Below are 25,241 nucleotides of genomic sequence, written 5' to 3'. Positions count from 1 at the left end.
GACCAATCAATATGCAGATTGAAATCTCCCATAACTACTGCCGTCCCATTCCTGCACGCCGCACTTATTTGCGCGTTAACAGCCCGCCCCACCTCCAGATCATTATTTGGGGGCCTATAGACGACACCCACCAGCGTCTTCCTCCCTTTGCTGTTCCTAATCTCCACCCACAACGATTCCACTTTCTGCTCTTTGGCTCCGATATCATCCCTTGCTACCACCTTGATACTATCCTTAATCAGCAGAGCTACGCCACCCCCTCTTTCCTCCTGCCTATCCTTCCTAAACACTTGATAGCCCTGTACATTCATCTCCCAGTCCCTGTCACCTTGCAGCCACGTCTCTGTAATGGCCACCAGATCGTATCCATTTGTGTCGATCTGCGCCACCAGCTCATCCACTTTATTCCGAATGCTTCGTGCATTCAGATAAAGCGCTTTCATCCCAGCCTTCACCTGGACCCTATTTGCCATAACGCCACCAATTGGGACATCCTCGGCCTCTTCCCTTACCTGTACCCTATCCTTAACTTTAGACCTCGTAGCGTCACCTACCCTCGCACCCTCCCCCCCTCCTAATTAGTTTAAAGCCCTGTCTACAGTCCTCTTTACTCGATTCGCCAACACTCTGGTCCCAGCACGGTTCAGACCAACCCCATCCCGCCCGAACAAGTCCCACCTACCCCAATACTGGTGCCAATGCCCCATAAATTCAAACCCATTCCTCCCACACCAATCCCTGAGCCACCCATTCACTTCCTTTATCCTGTCAACCCTACGCCCGTCTGCACTCGGTTCAGGCAGTAGCCCAGAGACGACCACCTTGTCGGTTCTACTTTTTAATTCCATTCCCAGCTTCTCATACTCCCTCCCCAGATCCTCAGTCCGCACTTTGCCTATGTCGCCGGCACCCACATGTACCACAACGACCGGATTCTCACCCTCCCACTCCAGATTCCTCTGCAGCCCAGCTGCGACATCCTGTACCCTCGTTAAATATATTTAAGTCACGGGTAGATAGATTTCTGATAGACAAGGGAATTAAGGGTTATGGGGAGAAGGCAGGAAAGTGGAACTGATCCACTTCAGATCAGCCATGATCTTATTGAATGGCGGGGCAGGCTCGAAGGGCTAGATGGCCTACTCCTGCTCCTATTTCTTATGTTCTTATGAAGAAAGACATTTTAAGCAAGTGATGTTAGGATCTGCAATGGACTGCCTGAGAGTGTGGTGGAGGTAGATTCAATCGTGTATTTCAAAACAGAATTGAATAAGCACCTGAAGAAAAAAAAATTGCAGAGTTCAGGGGAAAGGGCAGGGAAGTCAGACTTGCTAAGTTGGTCTTGAAAACAGCTGACCCAGTTGCAATGGGCCAAATAGCCTCCGTCTGTTCCATAACCATATTATGATTCCATAGGAAACAGCCTCACTCCAACTTCTAATGAGTATATAGGGCCTTGGCACCCAACATACATTTCTCAGTGGGATATTCCTTGGGGCTTTTCCCATTTCACTGACCGAAATTTTGGCAGAAACCCAAGCATTGGCTGCAGTGACAAAGCAGGGGACATCCCAAAGAAATTTCTAGTGCTCGTGTTTAGCTTTGTAAGAAGTTGATGCCATCTTACATTGGGACTAAATCTGCAGAGTGAATATATTGTAAAATAGTGCATTCATGATTATGTTCAAAAAGAAACCTTCATTAACTCATTTGCAATTTCTCGATGCAATGAGAAAAATTTTGGAATCCTGTAGTTCTGATTTCAATACAGGAAGGTGAAAGGGGGGAAAAAATCTGAAAAACAACGTGAAATGACTTGTAGTTATATTTCTATAGATTCTCTTGCAAACCAGCCAAGCTAATGTCTGTCATTAACATTAACATTGTTTACAACTGATTGACATATTCACTTTAGTAATCAATCTTCTAAAGTGTAATTTATTTTCCTTTTAATCACCTACATAAGTAGTCATTACATTTCAGAGAAATATATTTGTGCGTTCATATGCTTCTGGGAATTGTAATAAGTTGCTATATAAATGTAAGTATTTTCTTATGTGGGGTTTAAAACATTAGTGCAATCTCTTGCTTATAATGTGGTGAATTGCAGAGCTGACTCTCACCATTCTAACTGAGGGATTTCATGATGATCGTTAGAGTTGCTATGGCCCCTTAATTGTTTAGCTGTCCGAAACTAATGCATCTATCTTTTATTAAATCCATCCTGATGTCATGCACACTATTGACACAGTCTTTTATCTGTCGAAAAATGATTAGAAAAATAGTGGGAACACGTTTTAATGCTTTGTTTTACAACCTGCAGGATATGAACTGACATTTCAAATAAATGGATGATTAAATTAATTTCAGAGTAATTCTGACAGAGTTAGGTAAATATTACTGCATCAAATAAAAAATTGGAACCTTTGTCACTTTGACACAGTCAGATGAACTGAGCCTCTTAGTAAATAATTAAAACCCCAAACAGAAACAAAAAAAAATCCAAACGAGGCATTAGGAAAACCAAATTGTTTTTATCACTATTTTGCCGTGTAAACACTAACAGGTAAATACTATTCTGATATATTGGCTGGAACTCTGCCACCTCGCCTGCCATGGAATCCACGGTGGTCAGGGTCCAATAACGGAAATCTCTGTTGACCTCAGGCCGGAATTTCCAGTCTTGCCCAAGCAAGGCCGTAAAATCCTGCCCATTATTTATATTTCCGGGTCAAAGCAGCTCTCATTATTCTGAAACTACACAGATGAAACATGATGCATTACTTTTGACTTTAGATACAGCTCAATCTATGAGATTTTTAGTCTTTTTCTACTTCTTCAGGCATAATACATTTTAATTTAGAATATTTTAGCAATTCTTCTGTGGGATTTTGATAGTGATGGTCTTAATCTCGGTGTACTCCTGGAGGCCATATTCTCCCCTAGACAAAAAGAATAATATTCAGTCATTTTGCTCAGATGGTCACAATTTTGATTCATCTGTAGATCATTACATTGTTCAACATGTGTCTGTATTTGATCACTTTGGCTCCAATCTTCTGAGACAGCAAATTTGGGACTAGGCTCTCCTCTCAGCCCACAGTAAAAAGGGCAAGCTTGATTGAATTTAATGAGGCAAGCCCCTCTTCTTTGTAACAACTGGCTCTCTCCACATGGAATACATCCAGAGTGCAACTGGTTGCCAATTTATGAATTTCAGCTGTCTAACTGCACCCAAGGAGCTGTTGGCCCTTTTAATGAGGGGATAATTATAGGCATTGCAAACAAACTCTTTGTTGGAAAGGAATTTGTCTGTGGGCTAAGCTGATCCTTTCACTATCAGCGAAGTACCTATTGCAAGAGTTACGGCTATCCTTTTGGAGTAGGAAGCTGGTCCCTTGAAAAGCAATAGTTCGAGCTAAAGGGAGAGAGGTGGCAGAAACACTGATTGTAGTTTCCAAGCTCCATTGTACTTGGGAGTAACTGAGGAAGAAGTTTTCCAAAGTCCAGAAAAATACTAAGCTAAGCACACCCTTAATTGTATGAATTTGCTTTTTGTCAATTTATGGAAACACTTCTCTTCTGTTCCCTCAAGGAGAAAGTGCAAGAGAGAACCCTTTTATGTTGCATTCTTGCATACAACAGAAGATGGAGGATATAATTGCATCAAAGCACAGATGTATTTTGTGCATATCCAAATGCATATCCACCCACATAGCGGGAGGCTAAGCAAAAGCAGCCATGACAACTCTCAGACAAAGTCTTGGCCCGGGTGAGAGATTATTTGGGATTCCTTTCATCTTTTTTGTTGTGGTCAACTTAAAGTTCAGGCTGACACAAGTTCTGAATTAAGTTTTTGAATTAGTCTTCAATGTGTCCACCCTCATGAAAATCTGGACTTATTTCAGTTTCCTACTGGCGATGAGTTCCTGATCCTAGAATGAAACTGGTTCCTGTTTTTCATTTTGGATGTAAAAATTCAGCCCTCCATTACTGCCACTAAGATCCTCAAGGCAGAACTACTGTAACATAACTAGGCATGACTGGTGTTTGATAACATAGATCCATAAGTATTTACAGCAGTGTGTCTTTGGATTGAAAATTCCATTTCATGAGTGTGTCATTTTTCAGCCAAGTCATTGCAGCAGCATGGGAATGATCAAAAAGATTCTCATCAATTGCAACTTTGTTAAGTATATTTTGTATGACTGTAAAAATTGTGACAATTCCAGGAAAGTACATCTTACCAAACTGAAAGTTTCCACAAAATTATACAAAGAGAAAAATGACAGATTGTGAAATGCTCAATGACTAAGTGAAAAGCTCACTGACATAAATATAAACTACTGCACCCAGTGATAGCAACTGCAACCTGATATTAAGAGGGGCTGCAAAGCAGACAAAGTTTGTTTCCAACTCATACCGTAGGGGCAAGGTGTGGAACAATAGACAGAGTCACCAAACTCGCTGGATTCAATGTCAGACCTAATTTTCATAAATTTTTTTGAAATGAGGCTTGTGCATGACCGCAGCACAGTCTCCTTCTACTCAAAATAATCATGCATTAGAACATGCAACAAAGCAGTGAAGTGATGCTTCATTTCAGCAAGGCACTATAGCATACTCAAAGCCTCAGAAAATCTAGACTGTTCATCTGTTGCTGCTTGTAAAGTATGTAACTTAATCCCACACTGAGGGGAAATTCATTCACATACTAGTGGAAGTGTTGAGACTAATGTCAATTTACCTACTACCTGCACAGCCCAAGCAGCATTCTTCAATATTAAAGAAGAACGCGGGTCATGTCCTGTGAACCTGTTTGCCAAGTGAATCAGTGTAAGTCAGCAGCACCAATACACTTCTCCTACACAGGGCTTCCTGTTAAAATTGGTGCAATTATAATCCAAACTTTAATTCTTGAAACTACCAAGAAAAGAAAATCAAGTGTTTCTATCTTTCTGTGGACTCCTTGACTTTCTATAGTAGAAAATGTAATTCACATTCCTCCCTCCATCAATTATATAAATTTGCATATTTTTGCAATGCACAATAGCATTGAACTAGAAATGTGGACAAATATTAAGTTTTAAAAGATCTTTTCTCCATACTTACATTTCTCTACCATTTCCAGACATTTTAAATCCGCCAAAAGGACTCTGAACATGCATGGCATTGTAGCAATTAACCCTGTGGAAATATTAATGCATTTACCAATGCAATCAATGCATCAGAGGTTCAAGTTCATAGATTGTTCAGCTTAATGTTACTATATTCGGTAAATACTTAGTAAAATGCTTACCACACAGTTCCAGCTTGCAGAGCTGAAGCCACGGTGAATGCTTTATTAATATCTTTGGTAAAAACTGCAGCAACCAAGCCATAATGGGTGTTGTTGGCTCTTTTGATAACTTCATCTACTGTTTTAAACTTGATAATTTGTTGCACTGGCCCAAAAATCTATTTTTTTAATGTAAAGGAGGAAATACATTTTAAGGAACAAAGAATTAATACACAAATCATTCTATCAATCCTTATACACTGGTATACCATTAACTAACAGTATAAATGCACTGATCACATTTAAAGTATATTGATATCAGTTATGTCATTTTGTTTTCTTGCTTTTCTTTCTTTTAAAACTAAGTAATTCATTCAACACACTTGGGTGAAGTACTGTTCTGATCACTGTGAAATAACAAGTGTATTCAAGAAGAAACTGCATAATTTCACTATATCAATAGACATATAATCCTTATCCATTGTGGGTACTTCATAATTTTGGCAAGTAATGATTCTACTATGTGGTGTCACTAAACAGTATTCATCTGTCCTGTTGATTACTTCAGACACTATTGCCTCAGGTGAGGCAATATCAAGGTCTCATGGTCAAATTGCCTGCCAACATGTACTGTTAAAGTCTACACTTTATGGAATTAAGACGTGAAAAAGTATGGAACCCTACTGATGTCCATGGAGTCATATACAAAGAATCAATAGTTGAAATTCAAGGGAAAATAATCAGCAATGTTGTAAAATTGTTTGTTATGGCAAGGTAAAAACAAATTAAATCAAGATAATTCTGGAGGTTTTTGTTAATAATTATTGTAGGTGGCTCTATAAATATTGGCAATGACATTGACAGGTATTATTTGAAGAACAACCAGGATTAATTAGTATATAGTTCAATCAGCATGTTTTTAACATCATGTAAGTACAACATGTATTTGTATTGGAGACTAAGAACATAATGCAATTTTGAGATAGTGTAACTTTCTTCAAAAAAAAATCCAATTTTTCTTACAACGGTTCTATTTTTAAGTTAGTATTTAAGTTAAGTTTTTTGAAAAATCAGCTTGAATGATCGGGTCTGCAGTTATGTTATGGCTGCTTTAAGTGGTATTCTGGAACTAGTACCAGCATGTGTACTTCTGTTATGAGATAGGACAGTGCCAACCTCTCCTCCCCAACACTGAGCACTCCATCATAATGAAATTCTGCCTTTTATCAGCCTGTCTGACAGTTGGGGAAGTTTGCCCATTAAGGGTATATTGGAATCAAACACCAGTCAAGGCCAGCATTTTAACTGAGGCTGCAGTGCCAAACTAATGGCTTATGAAAGAGAATACTTCTTCCATGAAATGAAATAATCACGACCTTCCCTTTCCTTATGAATTATTTAAGAGTTTTGCTTCTGAAATGCACACTGCATTAGAATCTGGCTTGTGCAAAGCTACTTTACCTCTTCCTTGGCAATGCGCATTTCATCTGTAACCTCTGAGAAAACTGTTGGCTGTATGAAGAAGCCTTTATCTCCCCATGGCAAACCTCCACATTCCAGCTTGGCTCCTTCCTTCTTCCCACTCTCAATTAAACTGAGAATTTTATCGTACTGCTCTTTGTCAATCTGTCAAAATGTAATCACAAAAAATGAATGACTACATTTAGCATTCAGAGTATTATGATGATGATCGCATAAATGTCTGAAGATTTTTTATCCCTGATAATATTTTGCACAGCATTATTCTGTGCAAAAATATAGTTACTGTATCAATTTTGTGAAAGTTAAATTAAAACTATAATAATGTTTACCTTATTTGATCACTGTTTGTAGAAGTCCCATAATTCAAATATTTGATAGTTTTAAATATAAAGGGTTGGATTCTCCAATCTTATTCCCCACCCTGACTGCCAGTTAGAATGTAGAATTTGGCGCTCAGCCAAAACTCCATTCATTGCAGCAGAATTGGAGAATCCCACCTCAGGTGAGGTCAGAACTTCCAGCGAACATGTGTCAGTAGAGGCTGAGTCATTAGCAATCTCAAGTCTGAACCAGAAGATCATAGATTCAAGTTCTGCTGCTGGACTTGAGCCCAAAAACTAAGGTCAACACTCTAGAGCAGTTCTGAGGTATACTGTACTGCTGGAGCTGCTGTCTTTTGGATGAAGTTAAACTTGGTGCTATTTAAGAGCAGGAGAGTTGACCCATTGTTCTGGTCAATATTTATCCATCAGAGCAAGCTCAAGATGTCAAGTGGCCTACTCTTTCTCCTAAAATTTTATGTATGCTTCTACGTATCAATCAACACTACAGGAAGAGATTATCTGCACTGATAATTGTGGGAGCCCGCTGTTTATAAGTTGCAATCCCAAACCAATTGATGAAGCATGAAACAAACACAGAAAATGCTGGAAAATCTCAGCACGTCTGACAGCATCTGTGGAAAGAGAATAGAGCCAATGTTCTGAGTCTGGATGATCCTTCTTCAGAGCTAACTTTAAAGAAAATCAGGAAAGATTTATACTATGTAGGTGGTGGGGGCTGTATTAGGACAAAGGGAATGCAAATGAGAATAAAGACTGAGAGAGATGCTAGGAGTGTCCATTAAGTGATCAGAATGTGTGCATGGCAGAACAAAGGTAGAGATGGTTAAGACAGTTGCCCTAAAGGAGTGGGGTGGGGGAGGGGAGTGGTGGGAGGGGAGTGGGAATGGAGAAGTGGAAAAATGGAAGTGAGAAAGAAGGATGATAAAAATGGATGAATGAGATGAAAAGACGAAACAGAATGAAATAAAATAAATGGAAATGGGGTGAAGGTGGAGGGGAAAGTTCACGCCCTGAAGATTTTGAACTCATGTTCAGTCCGGAAGGCTGTAAAGTGCCCAACTGGAAGATGAGGTGCTGTTCCTCCGGTTTGCATTGGGGTTCGCTAGAACATTGCAGCAGGTCAGGGACAGACATGTGGACAGGAGAGCAGGATGGTGTGTTGAAATGGCAAGCGACAGGAACGTCTGGGTTCAGTTTGCAGACAGACCAAAGGTGGTCAGCAAAGCGGTCACCCAGTCTGCGTTTGGTCTCTCCAATGCACAGTAGACTGCATTGGGAGCAGTGAATGCAATAGACCAGATTGAAGGAGGCGCATGTGAAGCACTTCCTCACCTGAAAGGGGTGATTAGGATTTGGAATGGTGAGCAATGAGGAGGTAAAGGGGCAGGCATTGCACTTTCTACGATTGCATGGGAAGGTGCCTTGGGCAGGGGTGAGGTGTTGGATATGATGGAGGGGTGGATCAGGGTGTCCTAGAGGGAATGGTCCCTGCAGAATGCTGACAAGGGGAATGACGGGAGGATGTGGTGGAGTTGGCAGAAATGGCAGAGGATGATCCTTTGGGCGCACAGGCTGGTGGGGTGAAATGTGAGGATAAGGGGCACTCCATCCTGAGTCCTGAAGGAGGGGGTGAGAGGAGTGACCTGGGGGATGTGTTGGACGCTGTCAAAAGCTCTGTCAATCACAGTGGATGGAAAACTAAGAATGGAAAAAAGTAGCATTAATGGGAAAGGATCTATAGCTAGAGAACTGGCAGCCCTTAGAAGAAAACAAGATTTCTGTACTAACAAAGAACTTTGCTGTTGAAACTGATTTTACCTTGTGCGCCTTTCCTCCCCCAGAGTTTTATACCTCTCTCACCAACATTCCTTTCAAGCCACATAGCAACCTGGGCTGTGCACAAGTTGTTCCCTTTATATTGTGGCTGTGCAAAAATATTTAAAGGGGCTAGTCAATTAAACAAATTGCCTGCATATCTCAAAAAAAGGAAACTTTGCCTTCCACTACATATAGTTCTTTAGTTGTCAATCATTACATCAGATTTGGGGAGGTGATGGCGTAATGGTATTATCGTGAGATAGTGACCAAGAGATCCAGAGTAATGGCCTAGAGGCAAGGGTTTGAATCTCACCACAGCTGGTGACGAAATTTGAATTCAGTAGAAATCTGGAAGGAATGAAACCCTTGTTGATTGTAGTAAAAACTTATCTGGTTTATTAATGGCCTTTAGTGAAGTAAATCTGTCATCTTTACCTGGTCTGACCTACATGTGACTCCAGATTCATTCTTTAAATGCATTCCACTCAGTGGATGGCAATTAGTATGGGGCAATAAATGCTGGCCCACCCATGGCACCCACATCCTATGAATGAATCTTTGAAAATCACCCACAACTGATTCTAGTACTGCTTTTGGATAGGTGATTGAGGCAAGACTTTGCCAATGTTTACAGCAGCCAAGAAAGTGAGCACATGCTATGTTCTAAACATTTTCATTGGAAAAACCCACTTGATTCATTGAAGTCCTTTATGGAATTAATCTAAAATCTATCACTTTTTCATGCTCTGGCTTACATCTAATATCATCTTAATGATCTCTGAAGTAACTACTCAGTTATACAACCAACCATTCATCAAAAGAAATGGCCACCCATATCTCAAAAAATATTTTTGTGAAAGTTTTGGCACTCATTGCAAGTTACAGTGTCGTTACACCTTTAAGAAAGAGGATGGGAACTTTCTTAAAACTCTTCTTTCTCTGCTACTGTAACTGGCACTTATGGCATAGTTATGACAATACAGCTGATTCAGCACCAATGAATTTCCCTTTGGCATTACATCTGCCCAGAGGTCTCTAGAGAGAAATATATGGAAGCTTTTTGTATGCGCTCATTTGCACATCGATTGATGCCAGAATTGATTGTTGACAGATGCTAACAGCTACAAGGAGCTAAATGAATAGGAAACTTCGCTGCAGCCTGTGTGAATCAGCAAGAACTGAAGGGCAAGGAGGTAAGACAGGAACTCTGCATGTTTGTTTGAATTTGAAATAACTAGAGAAGGCATCAAACACTTCTTGAATTGAGTCAACTAGCAACTAACATTTAAGTAGTCAATGATCTCTCTAACTGATATAAAGTTGCCCAATGATTTGGCTGTCTGGAATACCTCAGCTGGAAGTTCACTGCATGTGCACTTATGGATGCAACAAGATGCCATCTGACGTCCTTTACCCCACAAATGTGGCTGCATATTTAGTTACTATTTTGGAGCTCTAAGGGCAGTAATAACCACAAAAAAGGATGCTAACTTGCTGTTCGTCTCTTTTCAAACCTCATGGCTGTTCAGCTCCCCTAACACACAAGTCCTGTATTGAGAGCCACTAAGCCTTCAATTTAACAGCCTCATGCCCCCATATCTCTTACTTCACCTCATCTATGCCCAATGGGCAGCAAACTCAGGTCAGGAGAGGCTCCCCCTTTTTTGTGGACCAGGTCAGGCATTGTTGTGGGGCAGCACGATATCCTTGATGTGGGAGACGGCGAGGTTGGTGGCACCTTGCCAACAGCAGCTAATTGACCTCTTCTGTCGTCCAGACTTCTCTCTGAAGCATTGTACACAGTCAGAATCTTTCAGTCACATCTCTCTCCTACATTGCAAAGGAATTGTGCTCATTTATTACAGGCTTCTATCCTTACTTTTTACAAATACAACGTAACACAAGAGAAGGAATATGATTGAATTGACAAGGACGGTGAGGTCCAAGTCCCCCAAGAGTTTCAACTGTACGATACAATCATTCATCGTCTTATTACAAGAGTCTAAATAAGCAGTTCTGATGAAAGTGATGCTTCAGTGCACATTAACACAGAACAGCATTATGAGAGTTTGTGATCTGAGTTTCCTTTGAATTTACTAATCAAAGCATTATGGGATGATGCCAAGTTCAGGTAAGCTGCCTATTTAAATACAGTACAGTAACTTTCTAATGCTACAGCTAAATCTGTTATGTCTCATTCTGAATCTTCCACTGTGATCTGAACATTGTAAGTTAAAGAAAAAGAGGTTTACTTATACAAGGAATTATTTCATCTTAGCAAAGAGCTAGGGGTTAAAATTGTTCCTGCCATAGCATTTATTATTCCAGCCCTGCTCTGGCGGGTTCCCCTGTGGCATATGTGGCGAGCTACACAAATGTTGGTTGACTTTGGTGGACCTAGAAGATTCCACAAGTGTAGCGACTGGAAAATTCTGCCTGCATAATTGGTTACAAAAATGGAATATTGTGCATGAACTGTATATTCCTCATTTTTGGAAAGACTTCAGAAAATGGCTGTCATTTGTTATGACCAACACAGAACCTATGCAAAACTGTGCACGTTTGAACATTCTTTATGATGTGTCGCAAATACAGATAAATCAAGTCACTAAAAAGACCAATAGAATTTTTTTTAGATAGGGATACAGAGAATAAGAATGAAGCAGTATTTATAAACTTATACTAGGCCACACTTAAGATTGCAGTTTCCTGCTTTAGGGGGGATTTTGCCATCCTGCCCGCCATGGGAATTGAAGTGGGCAGGAGGTGGAAGATGCAAAGGCTTGTTGACCTCGGGCGGGATTTTCTGGTTTTGGAACAAGTGTGGCTGGAAAATTCCATCCTTAATGTTTGTTAGAAAGGCTTGGATCAGCCAGGATGAATCTGGGATTAGAAAACATAACAATGAAGAGATGCATTTTTTGAAATTCCTTCGTTGGATGTAGGCATTGTTGGCAAGGCTGGCATTAATTGCTCATCCTTAATTGCCCTTGTGAAGGTGATGGTAAGCCACTTGTGCATTTCCTGTAGTAGAGATGCATCCACAGCATTACTAGGTAGAGAGTTCCAAGATTTTGATCCAGGGACAGTGAAGAAATGGTTGTACATTTCCAAGCCTGGATAGTTCATGAATTGGATCTGAGTGGTGTTCCCCTGAACCTGCTACACTTGTCCTCCTAGGTGTTAGAAGTCCCAGGTTTGGCAAGTGCTGTCAGCTTTGCAGCTCAACTGTAGATGGTATGTAAACATAGAAGATAGGAGTAGGACGAGGCCATTTGGGCCCTTCAAGCCTGCTCTGCCATTCACTATGATCATGGCTGATCATCCAATTCAATAGCTTAATCTGCTTTTTCCCCATAACCTTTGATCCCATTCACTCCAAGTGCTATATCCAGTTGCCTCTTGAATGCATTCAAAGTTTTGACATCAACTACTTCCTATGGTAATGAATTCTACAGGTTCGTCATTCCTTGGGTGAAGAAATGTCTCCTCAGTTCCATCCTAAATGGTCTACTCTGAATCCTCAGATTGTGACCCCTGGTTCCGGACACCCCATCATTGGGAACATTCTCCCTGTATCTGTTCTGTCTAGACCTGTTAGAATTTTATAAGTCTTTATGAGATTCCCCCTCATTTGTCTGAACTCCAGTGAAAACAATCCTAACTTAGTCAATCCATACATCCCCGGAAACAACCTGGTAAATCTTCACTGCACTCCCTCGAGAGCAAGAATATCCTTCCTCAGAAGAGCAGAGCAAAACTGCACCCAGTACTTTAGGTGTGGCCTCAACAAGGCCCTGCACAATTGCAACAAGACATCCCTGCTCCTGTACTCAAAACCTCTTGCAATGAAGGCCAACATTCCATTTGCCTTCTTTACAGCCTGCTGCACCTGCATGCTTACCGTCAGCGACTGGTGCACAAGGCCACCCAGGTCTCATTGCACACTCCCCTCTACCAATGTACAGCCAGTCAAGTAGTAACCTGCCTGCTTGTTTTTGCTTCCAAAGTGAAAAATCTCACATTTATCCAAATTATATTGAATCTGTTGTTGATTTGCCCACTCACCTAACCTGTCCAGATCATTCTGAAGGATCTCTGAATCCTCATTCACCCTTCCATCCAACTTGGTATCATCTGCAAACTTTGAGATGTTACATTTTGTTCCCTCATCAAAATAATTAATATATATAGTGAATAGCTGGGGTTCTAGCACCAATCCCTGTGGTACACCACTAGTTATTGCCTTCCAATTTGAAAGGCACCTATTAATTCCTACTCTTTGTTTCCTCTCTGCCAACCAGTTTGCTATCCATCTCAATACACTTCCTCCAATCTCATGCACTTTAATCTTGCATGATAATCTCTTGTGTGGGACTTTGTCAAACGCTTTCTGAAAGTCCAAATATACCATATTGACTGGTTCCCCCTTCAAATGGCTAGATGTAGCCATGCTGACCCTGTTTGATTAGATTATAATTTTCTAAGTGTGTTACTATTCCTTCCTTAATAATTGATTCCAACATTTTTCAAACAATAGTTGTTGGACTAATTGACATATAGTTACCTGCTTTTTACCTCCCACCTTTTTGAACAGGAGTGTCACATTGGCAGTTTTCCAATTCTTTGGTACTTCTCCAGATTCCAAGGACTTTTGGAAAATTACAACCAATGCATCCAATATCCTTGTAGCTACTTCATTTAGGATCTTAAGATGCAAGCCATCAGGGCCAGGAGACTTATCTGCCTTTAGCCCCATTAGTTTGTCTAATACTACTTCTTTAGTGATGGTGATGGTATTTAATTCCTTCCCCATATTCTTTAGTATTAATGGGATGTTTGAAGTATCTTCTACTGTAAAGACTAATGCAAAATATTTATTATCTATTATTGTCACAAGTAGGCTTACATTAACATTGCAATGAAGTTACCTTGAAAATCTCCTAGTTGCCACACTCCAGCGCCTGTTTGGGCACACTGAGTGAGAATTTAACATGGCCAATGCACCTAACCAGCATGTCGTTTGGACAGTGGGAGGAACCCAGAGCACCTGGAGCAAACCCACACAGACACGGGGAGAATGTGCAGATACCGCAGTGACCAAAGCTGAAATTGAACACGGGTCCCTGGTGCTGAAGACAACAATGCTAACCACTGCGCCACCGTGTCACTCATTTGTTTAACTTCTCTGTCATTTCCTTATTCTCCATAACTATCACTCCAGGTTCATTTTCTAACGAGCCTATGTTCACTTTGACCTCTCCTTTCTCTTTCTTTTTATATATTTAAAGAAGCTTTTATTGTCAATTTTTATATGCCTCACTAGTTTGCCCTCATAGTTTATTTTTCCTCTCTTTATTAACTTTTTGTCCTCCTTTGCTGGATTCTGAATTTATTCCCAGCTTCGGGGCTATCACTGACTTCTGCCTCCTTTATATGCTTTTTCTTTCAACTTAACATTTTCCTTAACTTCCTTGGTTAGCCATGGTTGTTTATTCCCTCTCTTATAATGGTATATTCTTACTGAGTGTCATGAATTATCTCCTTAAATGTCTGCCATTGTTTGCTTGCTATTTTATCAGATAACCTATCTGCCCAGTCCACATTTCATTGTAATTTCCTTTATTCAAATTCAATCCAGTTGCTTCAGACCCCAAGTCTGAATATTAAATTCTATCATGTTATGATCACTACTTGCTAGGGGATCTTTTATTCTAAGGTCATTTAATAAACCTGCCTCATAACCTATTATTAGATCCAAGATAACCTGTTCCCTGGTTGGCTCCATAGCTTATTGCACCAGGAAATTATCTTGAATGTGCTCTATGGATTTGTAGCTATCCTTTCCAACTTGATTAACCAATAACATAAAGATTAAAGTCACCCATAATTATTACCCTATTCTTTTTCATGTTCCTATTATTTGCTGATTTATACCCTTTCCTACAGCGTAACTACTCTTTGGCGGTCAAGACACTACTCCTACCAACGTCTTCTTTCCCTTGCTGTTTTTTACCTTCATCCAAATGGACTCTACACCATTCAAGCCTAGATTGTCTCTCAGAACTGATCCAATTTCATCTCTTAACAATGGTAACCCACCACCATTTCCTTCCTTTCCAACTTTCTGAAAGGTCAAATATCCCTAGATACATAGTTCCCAGTTCTGATCTCTTTTTAACTATATCTCCAAAACGGCTATGCCTCGATTTGTGCCATCAGTTTGTCTACCTTATTTCCAATGCTTTGTGCATTAAGATACAAAGCATTTAGGCTTGACTTTTTGTCATTCTGAATTATCCCAACTTTTCTTTGTACTGTGGTCCTACTTGCCTCTCACAATTGATTATCCTGTCTACAGTTTTTGCATTTTACAGTTCTTACTTTTATTACTGTCTTTGTTTCTCTTTCCCTTATCACTTTGCTTAGGTTCCCATCCCCCTGCCATTCTAGTTTAACACAGTAAGAAGTCTGACAACACCAGGTTTAAGTCCAACTGATTTATTTGATAGTAAACTCACAAGCTTTGTGAGTTTGCTATCAAATAAATCGTTTGGACTTAAACCTGGTGTTGTCAGACTTCTCACTATGTTTACCCCAGTCCAATGCTGGCATCTCCACATCATTCTAGTTTAAACCCTCCCTAACTACAAAAGCAAATACTCACCCAAGGACACCAGTCGTGGTCCTGCCCGGGTATAACCCATGTAATTTGTGTTGGCCCCATCTCCCCCAGGACCAGTCCTAATGAACCAGGAATCTGAAACCCTCCTTGCACTCTCTTTCCATCCACATATTCAGCTGATATATCTTGGTATTTCTACTCTGACTAGCACATGGCACTAGTAGTTATCCTGAAATCATTACCTTTTGATGTCTAACTTTTCAATATACTTCCTAACTCCCTACATTCAGCTTTTAGGACATCATCTTTTTTTTTCTCTATGTTTTGGGACTGATGTGTACCACAACCATTGGCTGTTCATCCTCCCCCTTCAGAATGTCCTGCAGCCATTCTGAGACATCCTTGATCCTAGCACCATGGAGGGAATATACCATCCTGGAATCTTATTTGTGGACACAGAAATGTCTATCTATTCCCCTTACAATTGAATCCCCTGTAACTATTGCATTTCCACACTTTCTCCTCTCCTGTGCAGCAGCACCAACCATGGTGTCATGAATTAGGCAGTTATTGTTTTCCCACGACAGGTTATTCCCCCCTAATAGTATCCAAGCAGAAGTTCTGAGAGAAACAAGATGGCTAAATCTTCAGGTCCCGACAATCTTCATTACGCACTTAAGGGAGTGGCTCTGGAAATAGTAGGTCCATTGGTGTTTTTTCCAAAATTCGTTGGATTCTGGATTGATTCCTACAGACTGGAGAGTAGCTAATGTAAGCCCACTATTCAAAATGGGAAGTAAACATGAGGGAAAATATAGAAACATAGAAGATAGGAGCAGGAGGAGGCCATTTGGCCTTTAAGCCTACTTTGTCATTTATCAGGATCGTGGCTGATCAACCACCTCAATAGCCTAATCTTGCTTTCTCCTCATAACTTTTGATCCCCCATTCGCCCCAAGTGCTACATTTAGCCACCTCTTGAATATATTCAAAGCTTTGGCATCAATTACTTCCTGTGATAATGAATTCTGCAGGCTCACCACTCTTTGGGTGAAGAAATATCTCTTTGTCTCCATCCTATATCCTCAGACTGTGACCCCTGGTTCTGGACACCCCCACCATCGGGAATATCCTTCTGCCATCTATCCCGTCTAGTCCAGTTAGAATTTTATAAGTCTCTGGGAACTACAGAATAGTGAACCTAACGTCGGTACTGGAGGAGTTGCCACAGTCCATTATCAAGGATTTCATAACTCAGTATTTGGAAAGCAGTGGTATAATCAGACAAAGTTAGCATAGATTTCCAAAAGGGAAATCATGCTAGATGAATCTATTGGAATTGGGCGGGCTGTGAGGAGGATGCAGAGATGCTTCAGTGTGATTTGGACAGGCTGAGTGCGTGAACATATGCATGGCATATGCAGTGTAATGTGGATAAATGTGACGTTATCCACTTTGGTAGCAATAATAGGAAGACATTATTACTTGAATGGGTGTAAATTGAGTGAGGTGGATACTCAGTGAGACCTTGGTGACCTTGTGTATCAGTCACTGAAAGTAAACACGCAGGTATAGCAGGGTACAAAGAAGGTAAATGGTATGTTGGCCTTCATAGCAAGAAGGATTGAATATAGAGATAGGGATCTTTTGCTGCAATGGCGTAGGGTGTTGGTGAGGCCACACCTGGAATAGTATGTGCAGTTTTGATGCCTTTATCTGAGGAAGGATGTCCTTGCATAGAGGGAGTACAGTGAAGGTTTACCAGACGGATTCCTGGGATGGCAAGTCCGTCATTTGAGAAGAGACTAAGTCGGCTAAGATTATATTCACTGGTGTTTAGAAGAGTGAGAAGGGAATTCATAGAAACTCACAAAATTCTAACAGTATTAGGCAGGGTAAATTCATAAAGAATGTTCCCAATGGTGAAGAGAATCCAGAACCAGGGGTCGTATTTGAGGATAAGGGATAAACCTTTTAGAACTGAGGTGAGGAGAAAGTTCTTCACCCAGAGGGAGGTGAATCTGTGGAACTCACAACCATTGAATGCAGTTGAGGCCAAAACATTGTCTGATTTCAAGAAGGAATTAAATATAGCTCTTGGGGCTAAAGAGACCAAGGGTTATGGGGGAAAAGAGGGATCAGGATATTGAATTTGATGATCAGCCATGATCAAAATGAATGGCAGAGCAGGCTCAAATGGCCAAATGGCCTACTTCTGCTTCTAGTTCTATGTTTCTATATTTATTCTGCAAGGGAATGGCCACAGAGGGTTCCTGCATTGCCTGCCAAGTCCTCTTGCTCTTTTTGGTAGTCACTCATTCCCTTTTTGTCTGAGGAGTTTTAGTCGGCAGTGTGACCACCTCTCTGTACTGATAATCTCAGCTTTGTGGATGCTCCACAGTGTACGCAGCTGCTGCTCAGCTCCAAAACCCAGACTTCCAGGAACTGCAGCTGGAGACACTTCCTGCACACAACACTAAAAATGTTCCTGGTTTCCCACAAGGAGCACAAGGCCTGCTCTTGTATCCACAGTATTTATATGGATTATAGAGCTGGCACAGTTAATTTTCTGGTCAACATTAATCCTCAGGGTATTGATGATGGGGATTCAGTAATGCTAATGTTATGGAATATTAATGAGAAATAGTTAGATTTGCCTTGATTGGAGATGACCATTGCCTGGTACTTACATGGTGTGAAAGTTATTTGCTTCTTATCAGTCCAAACTTTAATGTTGATCAGGCCTTTTGCATGTACACACTAACTGCTTCATTACCTTAGGAACTGTGAATCAACAAACTTCTCCACTTTTGATTTTATAATGGAATAAGATCATTGATGATACAGCTGAAGTCAGACAGACCTAGGATACTAGCCTGAGGAGCTCCTGCAACAATGTCCTGGGTCTCAATCAAAAACAACAACTTATTTTTGTAATCTTCAATCAGTGGAGTGTTTCCCTTGAGATTTCCACTGGCACAATTTTACTGGGGCTCTTTGATGCCATGTATTAAAATGCTGCCTTGCTGTCAAGGGCAGTCATTCTCACTTCACCTCTGACATTCTGCTATTTTGTCCATGTTTGGACCGATGTTGAAATGAGATCTGAAATTGTGTAGTCCTAGCAGAACACAACCTGATCATCAGTGAGCATGTTATTAATGAATAAGTGCTGCTTAATTGATAAGCACTATCAAAAACACATTCTTTCACTTTTAGAATAGATTGAGAGTACACTGGTGACTGGTAATTAGCCATTTAACTTTATTCAGAGTTTATCTGGAGTACATTATCTAGGATTTCAACAAAGCCTTTGACAAGGTCCCACCATGGAAGACTTGTAAAGAAGGTAAATTCTAATGGGATACAGGGCAATTTGACAAAGTGGACTCAAAATTTGCTCAGTTTGTAGGAGACAGAGGGTGATGACAGAAAACTGCTTTAGTTACTGGATGCCAGTGTCCAGGGGCATACCACATGGGTCCATATTGGATCCCCTATTATTCATCATTTATATAAATGTATTTGATGACTATGTGGGGGGATAGAATTAATAGGTTTGCAGATGACACAAAGATTGGATGGGTGGTTAACAGTGAGGCAGACTGTCTTGGGCTACAAGAAAGTCTAGACGGAATGGTCAAATGGGCAGATAAGTGGCAGATGGAATTTAATCCTGAAAAGTGTGAAGTGATACACTTTGGAAGGAATAATTTGACAAAAAAGCAGTCAATGAATGGTAGGACACTAGGAAGTTCTGTGGAACAAAGGGATTTGGCGTATTTGTCTATAAAAGTGGAAGGGCATGTTAGTAGAGGGGTGAAAAAGGCAAATGGGACACTTGCCTTTATCAATTGAGGCATAGGTTACAAAAGCAGGGAAGTCATGTTAGAGTTGTATAGAAGTTAGGTGAGACCACAGCTAGAGTACTGTGTGCAATTCTGGTCACCACATTATAGGAAGGATGTGATTGCACTGGAGCAGGTGCAGATAAGACTCACCAGGATACTGCCTGAGATGGAACATTTAAATTATGAAGGCATGTTGCATAGGCTTGGGTTGAGCAAAGAAGACTCAAAGGCAACCTGAGTGAGGTACACAAGATTATGAGAGATACGGACAGAGTGGATAAAGAGCAGCTGTTTCTCTTGGTTGCAGGATCAGTTTTAAGGGGACATAGATTCAAAGTGAGGGGTAGGAGGTTTGGGGGGATGAGAGGGAAAAGAGTTTTACCCAGAGGGTGGTGATGGTCTGGAAAGTGCTGCCTGGGAGGGTGTAGAGACAGGTTGGCTCACATTCTCTAAAAAGTATCTGGATGAGCACTTGGCATGTCATAACATTCAGGGCTATGGGCCAAGTGCTGCCAGGTGAGATTAGGTGGGAGTTCAGGTGTTTCTAATGTGTCGGTGTAGACTCTATGGACTGAAGGGTCTCTTCTGTGCTGTATATCAGGGGTCTTTTCCACTTGTTTTGTGTGGGTGCCAGTGTTGTAGCTATACTGTAATGGCTTGGCTAAAGGTACAGCTAGTTCTGGAGCACAAGCCTTCAGTAATAAAGCTGGGATATTGTCATGGCTCAAAACCTTTGTTGTATTCAGCGTGCTCAGCTATTACTTGACATCATGTGTAGTGAATTGAATCGGCTAAAGGCTGGGGACTTCAGCAGGAGGCTGAGAAGTATCATCCACCCAGCACTCCTGATTAAAGTGCTTCATCCTATTGTGCTGGGCTTCCCCCACTACTGATGATTGGCTATTCATGAAGCTTCCTCCACTGGTTAGCTTTTTAAATTGACCCCATTTTCTGCCCACCGATTCTGCCTGGTGCAGTGGGTGCTTTTGGCGTTTTGGCAATTTGAGATTTCCAGGATTTGCACTTTCGAATTTTTATTGTTTAATTATTAGTAAGTTAGTGCTCTGTGATATAATTTTAAGGTTGAATATGTTTAGTAATATGTGTCTTTCCTTATAATATCCCTTCACATTAGTTATTACTTCTTGTGACTGTCAGAATTGTCTCAGTCAAAATGATAATTCAGTAGACTTCCTGTAACTCAGTGTCTTGGGAAGACAATGTATTACAATTATTGCAATCTCTTTGCCAGATAATACTGCAATGCTGATGTAACCAAGTTTACTGTTACAGTATCATATTTAAACAGTGATAATAACCACTCCTACATTCCACAGCACATTCCACTGTCACGTTAAGTTAATGCTGTGATGCTGTACCGTTAACACAAAATAATGGGTCAGTGTGTACTATTTCTGTGAACTGGGATAGTTACAAAACCTATATCCTATATTTAACAGCTCAGTGAGATACTAAGTGATACTGCAATTGTGTTGTATTTGAATAAATGGCAATGATTAATCACTGAGTTGTGGTTAGAGAAAAGTTTGAAATGTACATGTATTCTGGGAATTAGTTAGCTCAGTGGGCTGAGTGGCCACAATGTGTTGCAGAAGATGTTGTGGTAATTCATGAAGGCCTGTCTCCTTGTCTTTCCGCTTGCTTGATGTGGAATGGTGTCCCTCAAGCTATGTAATCCATTGTCTCTCACTAATGGCGAGAGATACCTACGGTCCTTTGTAGATTAGTCCTGCAGTTAACAACAGCATTAAGCAATCTCATACCACAAATCCAAAATACCCTCTGATTTTATATCTGATTGGGATTAATAAAAATAAGTCAAATTCCTAATAGGTCCAGATGCCTATTCCTAATTGCCCTTGAACTGACTCTGCTAGGTTATTTCAGAGGACATGTAAGAGTGAACCACATTACTGTGAGTCTGGAGTCACAGATCAGTAAGGATGGCAGATTTCCATCCTTAAAGGACATTAGTGAACCGGATTGTTTTTTCAGAACATTCAACAATATTTTCACAGTCACCATTACTGTGACTAGCTTTATATTGCAACTTTATTAACTAATTTCAGATTCTATCAGCTGCCATGCTGGGATTTGAACCCATCTCCCCAGAGCTTTATCCAGGGTTTCTGCTTTACTAGTTCAGCGATATAACAACTAGGCCACTATTCCCCCTATAGTAAGGCATATTTTAATTCGAGACACACAATGGACAGTTGTTGAATAGGATATGTCCACTGTTAATGCCATGAAACCCAAGCTGTTTTGTGGTCCTGGCCTCACTTTGCTGCTGCTGAGCCCAATCCAGTGCACAGAGTATTCAACCAGCTTCTACATGGATACAATAGATAGTCAGAGTGGGGCATGGAGTGAAGTGTTGTTGATCATTAGCAGGCCTTGCATGAACCACAATTTAAAAGTTAAAGTTTAAAGAAAAAATTTCCCATATTCTGAGTAGTATCCAGAAGCCCCTTCAAAGGGATACATTGGGTAGTGCATGATTCGGATATATTCTACCTACTTGTATCTCAAAATTGTAATCTAATGTATGTCTCAGAACCTTGATTGTCACAGCAGTAAATCATTTAGCCCTTTGAGCCTATTTCCAGATTCAGTGAGATCATGGCTGATCTGTGACCTAACTCCAGGGAGGTCAGTGGATGTAGTTTACTTGGATTTTCAGAAAGGTTGTGAAAGTCTCCCACAGGAGGTTGATCAGCAGAATGTCACAGGAGGTAATATACTGGCAAGAGTTAAGGATTGGTTAATGGGCAGAAAACAGAAAGCAGGAATAAATGGGTCATTCCCGCATTAACAAGCCAAGACTAGTGAGGTACTGCAAGGATCAGTACTTGGGTCCCAGCTGTTCACAACATATATGAATGATTTGGATTTGGGGACCAAATATAATATCGGCAGATTTGTGGATGACTCAAAGCTAGCTGGGAATGTATGTTGTGAGTGTGGTATTTTTAAAGGATAGGTTTGCAGACCATGAAGGTACAGAGATCTTCACTGAAAAGGTCTTTACTCTACAGGAGGATAGACTGCCTGTTTGCCCATGCAAATGGCTGTTAGTCATCAATATGTCATGTGGTCAGACTCTTCTGGCCCGACTTTGCCATTGCGTCGCACCCATTTCCAGGTATTTGCATGGATTTGCAAGCATTTAAATTGAATTAATGAACTGCCCACCCAACTTTATCAGCATTTCCCCCTTTACCACCGCGTTCATCAATCTGGAATTGCACCGAAATAGACATGCTAAATAAAAGTCTGTTGCAGGCTGCTGAAGAGGTAAGTTCAGAGCTTCCAACGGTTCTCTGACTCAGGACTCAGATCGGTGGTGGTGGCGGTGGTGGTGCTGGAGGGTGGAGGGTGGAGGTGGGCGCAGGCCAGATCATTCTCTGGTGAGGGAGTGGAGAAAGAGGAGGAGACGGGTCAGATGTACCTCTGGGTGGAAGAGGGGGAAGGGATGCCAAATCATTCTCTGGTTTGGGGGGGAGAGGAGAGAGGCCAGGTCGTTCTCTGGTTTGGGAGAGGGTGGGGAGGAGAGAAGTGGGTAAGATGTATCTCTGGGGGGGCGCGGAGGGGAAGCCCGATTGCTCACTGGTGAGGGGGGCGGGGTGGCGGGCAAGAGGGCTCCATTGCCACTCTTCAAGTGATCAGTGAAGTGGGGTGGGGGTCAGAGGGTTGCAATCGGTTTGGGTAGTGGATGGGTGGGTAGATAAAGGGGACAGTGATGTCTATGGAGGATATTGCTACCGCTTTTCACTCCCCAGGCCGCTTTCTCTGCTTTTTGCGTCCCAGGAGCGATCTGACCTGGGCGCACTTTTTCAATTTTTTTCTAACTGTGTATACGCAGTTCAGAGCTCCAATCATTTGGGCGCGATAAACCCCGCCCACAGTGCGATTCAGACTGGTAATTTTTTTCCAGGCTAACTGCGTACGGGGGCGCCCGAGAGCAGATTTCCACGTTGGACCTGAATTGCACCCAGATTCAGCAGTTAGAATGAAAATGGTGAAATCAGGCCCTTAGAGTGACCTTATTCCAACAAGGAACTAACAGGAATACTCATTGCTTTCATCCCCCTTCTATATCAGAGATTACTGCGACGAAACACAATACAACATTATCAAAGGCTATTCACAATATTCAGCTAATTTCTTTAAAGTAGGTATGAATTGTGTGATTGGTTCACCTTCCTGCTTGTTACATTTATGGAAATGAACTTCTTGGTGATGAAGTTTGGTCGAGGAGTGGCCTGGCAATATGTCTTCAATCTCATCATAGGTTTTGAGCCTGGTTTTCCTGGCAGCACCAGACTTCGCAGGAGATGAATGTTTTTCCCTCATGATACCCAAAAGTTGGGATTGCAATGTCTGGTGCAATTTTATTTGCTTGGACATGAATCTTTCAGTATCTCTCAGTGCTTTTAACGTAGAGTCCCATGGTGGCAAAAGCTCTTGCCATTGTTACTGTGAGAAGAGCTTACACAATGTACCATGAAGTATTTAGCACTCCACACTTCATTTTCTTTCAAACAAGATAACCTGAGCACAGTCTGTTTCCTTCCAACTTTTGCAACAACCCCAACTTGAAATAATTGTTGCAGGGTTTTTTTTACTCACAATGCTTCCTGTACTGTTCCAGATCTTTCTGGGTAGAGCATGTGGTGAGCTTCTTTTAGATGCTGTTTTCTCCAAAATCTTTATTTAAATTTTGGCTTCTTCAATGGCTGCCACCGATATTTGGCACCCCTCCATTACCAACTTTGGTATACTGATTTCTTTATCTTCTTAATCCTTTTGGATGTCTGCAGCATGGATCATGATTTTTCTTATATTTGATTATCTCTCTGGGGAGTTTGCCAGCCTGGTTCAGACCTCCTCATCACCAGTTTTCTTTTGTGGTATTTTTAAAGTAGAGGCTTGCAGACAACTAAGGCACAAGCAAATAAGAGTGCTTGCTCTAAAGACTGTTAGAATAGACTGCCCATTTGCCCACACAAATGGCTGATGACAGCATCAATGTCATGCAATCAAACTCTTAAAGTGATCTTGTTCCAATGGGAACAAACATGAATACAACAGTGAGAAAGATACAAAGCGGTTTCAAGGGAATCAAAGTTTTTTTACAAATGGAAGGCCTAGACAAGGGGTTCGTAAACTGGGGTTGTGACCCCCCCCCAACCCCTTCCTTGTGTAGGGCCTCCAGAGGGTCCATGACACTCACAGCATTTGTGTCCTTCCTGTCAGTATGGTGACCAGAACTGCACATCAGTTGTTGCTTCACCACTGTTTTATATAATTCTAATATTATATCCTTATTTTTGTGTTCTTTACCTCCATCAGTGAAAGAGAACATTCCATCTGCCTTCTTTACAATGTTGTCTACTGGAACTGCTGCCTTTAGAGACCTGTGAACTTTACACCAAGACATTACACTCAATCTAAGTTTCTTAATATATTCTTGTTTATTAGTGTTCCTTGTAACTATTTGACCTTCCTAAATGCACAACCTCACACTTCTGTGTTAAAATCCTTCTGCCACTTTACCACCCACTTCACCAACCCATCGATATTGTTTTGGAGATTATAGCTATCCTCTACACTGTCCACTACTCGACCAATCTTTGGGTCACCCGCAAATTTTCCAATCGTGCTCCCCACGCTCACGTCAAAATTGTTCATATATAACACGAACAGCAAGGGTCCCAACACCAAATTCAATGGAACATCACTTGAAACAACTTTCTATTCACAAGAACATCCATTGACCATTAGCCTTTGTCTATTGTTACTCAGCCATTATTTGGCCA

The 25,241-nt window shown here is 41.1% G+C and overlaps 1 protein-coding gene across 2 annotated transcripts in view; it reads right to left on the bottom strand.

Moving 5' to 3' along the window:
• Window positions 1-2,514: 2,514 nt before the first annotated feature.
• The window catches only part of LOC145343078 (retinal dehydrogenase 2-like), a 72,932-nt gene continuing 50,205 nt past the window's right edge, over window positions 2,515-25,241 (bottom strand). For both annotated transcript variants that reach the window (XM_080188924.1, XM_080188926.1), the window contains 4 exons: window positions 6,740-6,904; window positions 5,300-5,457; window positions 5,113-5,187; window positions 2,515-2,942 (listed from right to left, as the gene is read on the bottom strand). In XM_080188924.1, coding sequence (XP_080045050.1) covers window positions 2,870-2,942; window positions 5,113-5,187; window positions 5,300-5,457; window positions 6,740-6,904 — 471 coding nt within the window. In that variant the 3' untranslated portion in view covers window positions 2,515-2,869. The remainder of the gene's footprint in view (window positions 2,943-5,112; window positions 5,188-5,299; window positions 5,458-6,739; window positions 6,905-25,241) is intronic.

This window comes from Carcharhinus amblyrhynchos, chromosome 5, assembly GCF_965287045.1.
Source record: "Carcharhinus amblyrhynchos chromosome 5, sCarAmb.v2.hapA, whole genome shotgun sequence".
Taxonomy (NCBI): domain Eukaryota; kingdom Metazoa; phylum Chordata; class Chondrichthyes; order Carcharhiniformes; family Carcharhinidae; genus Carcharhinus; species Carcharhinus amblyrhynchos.
Note: the sequence above shows the minus strand (reverse complement) of the source record. Positions and strands in the feature narration are given on the sequence as shown.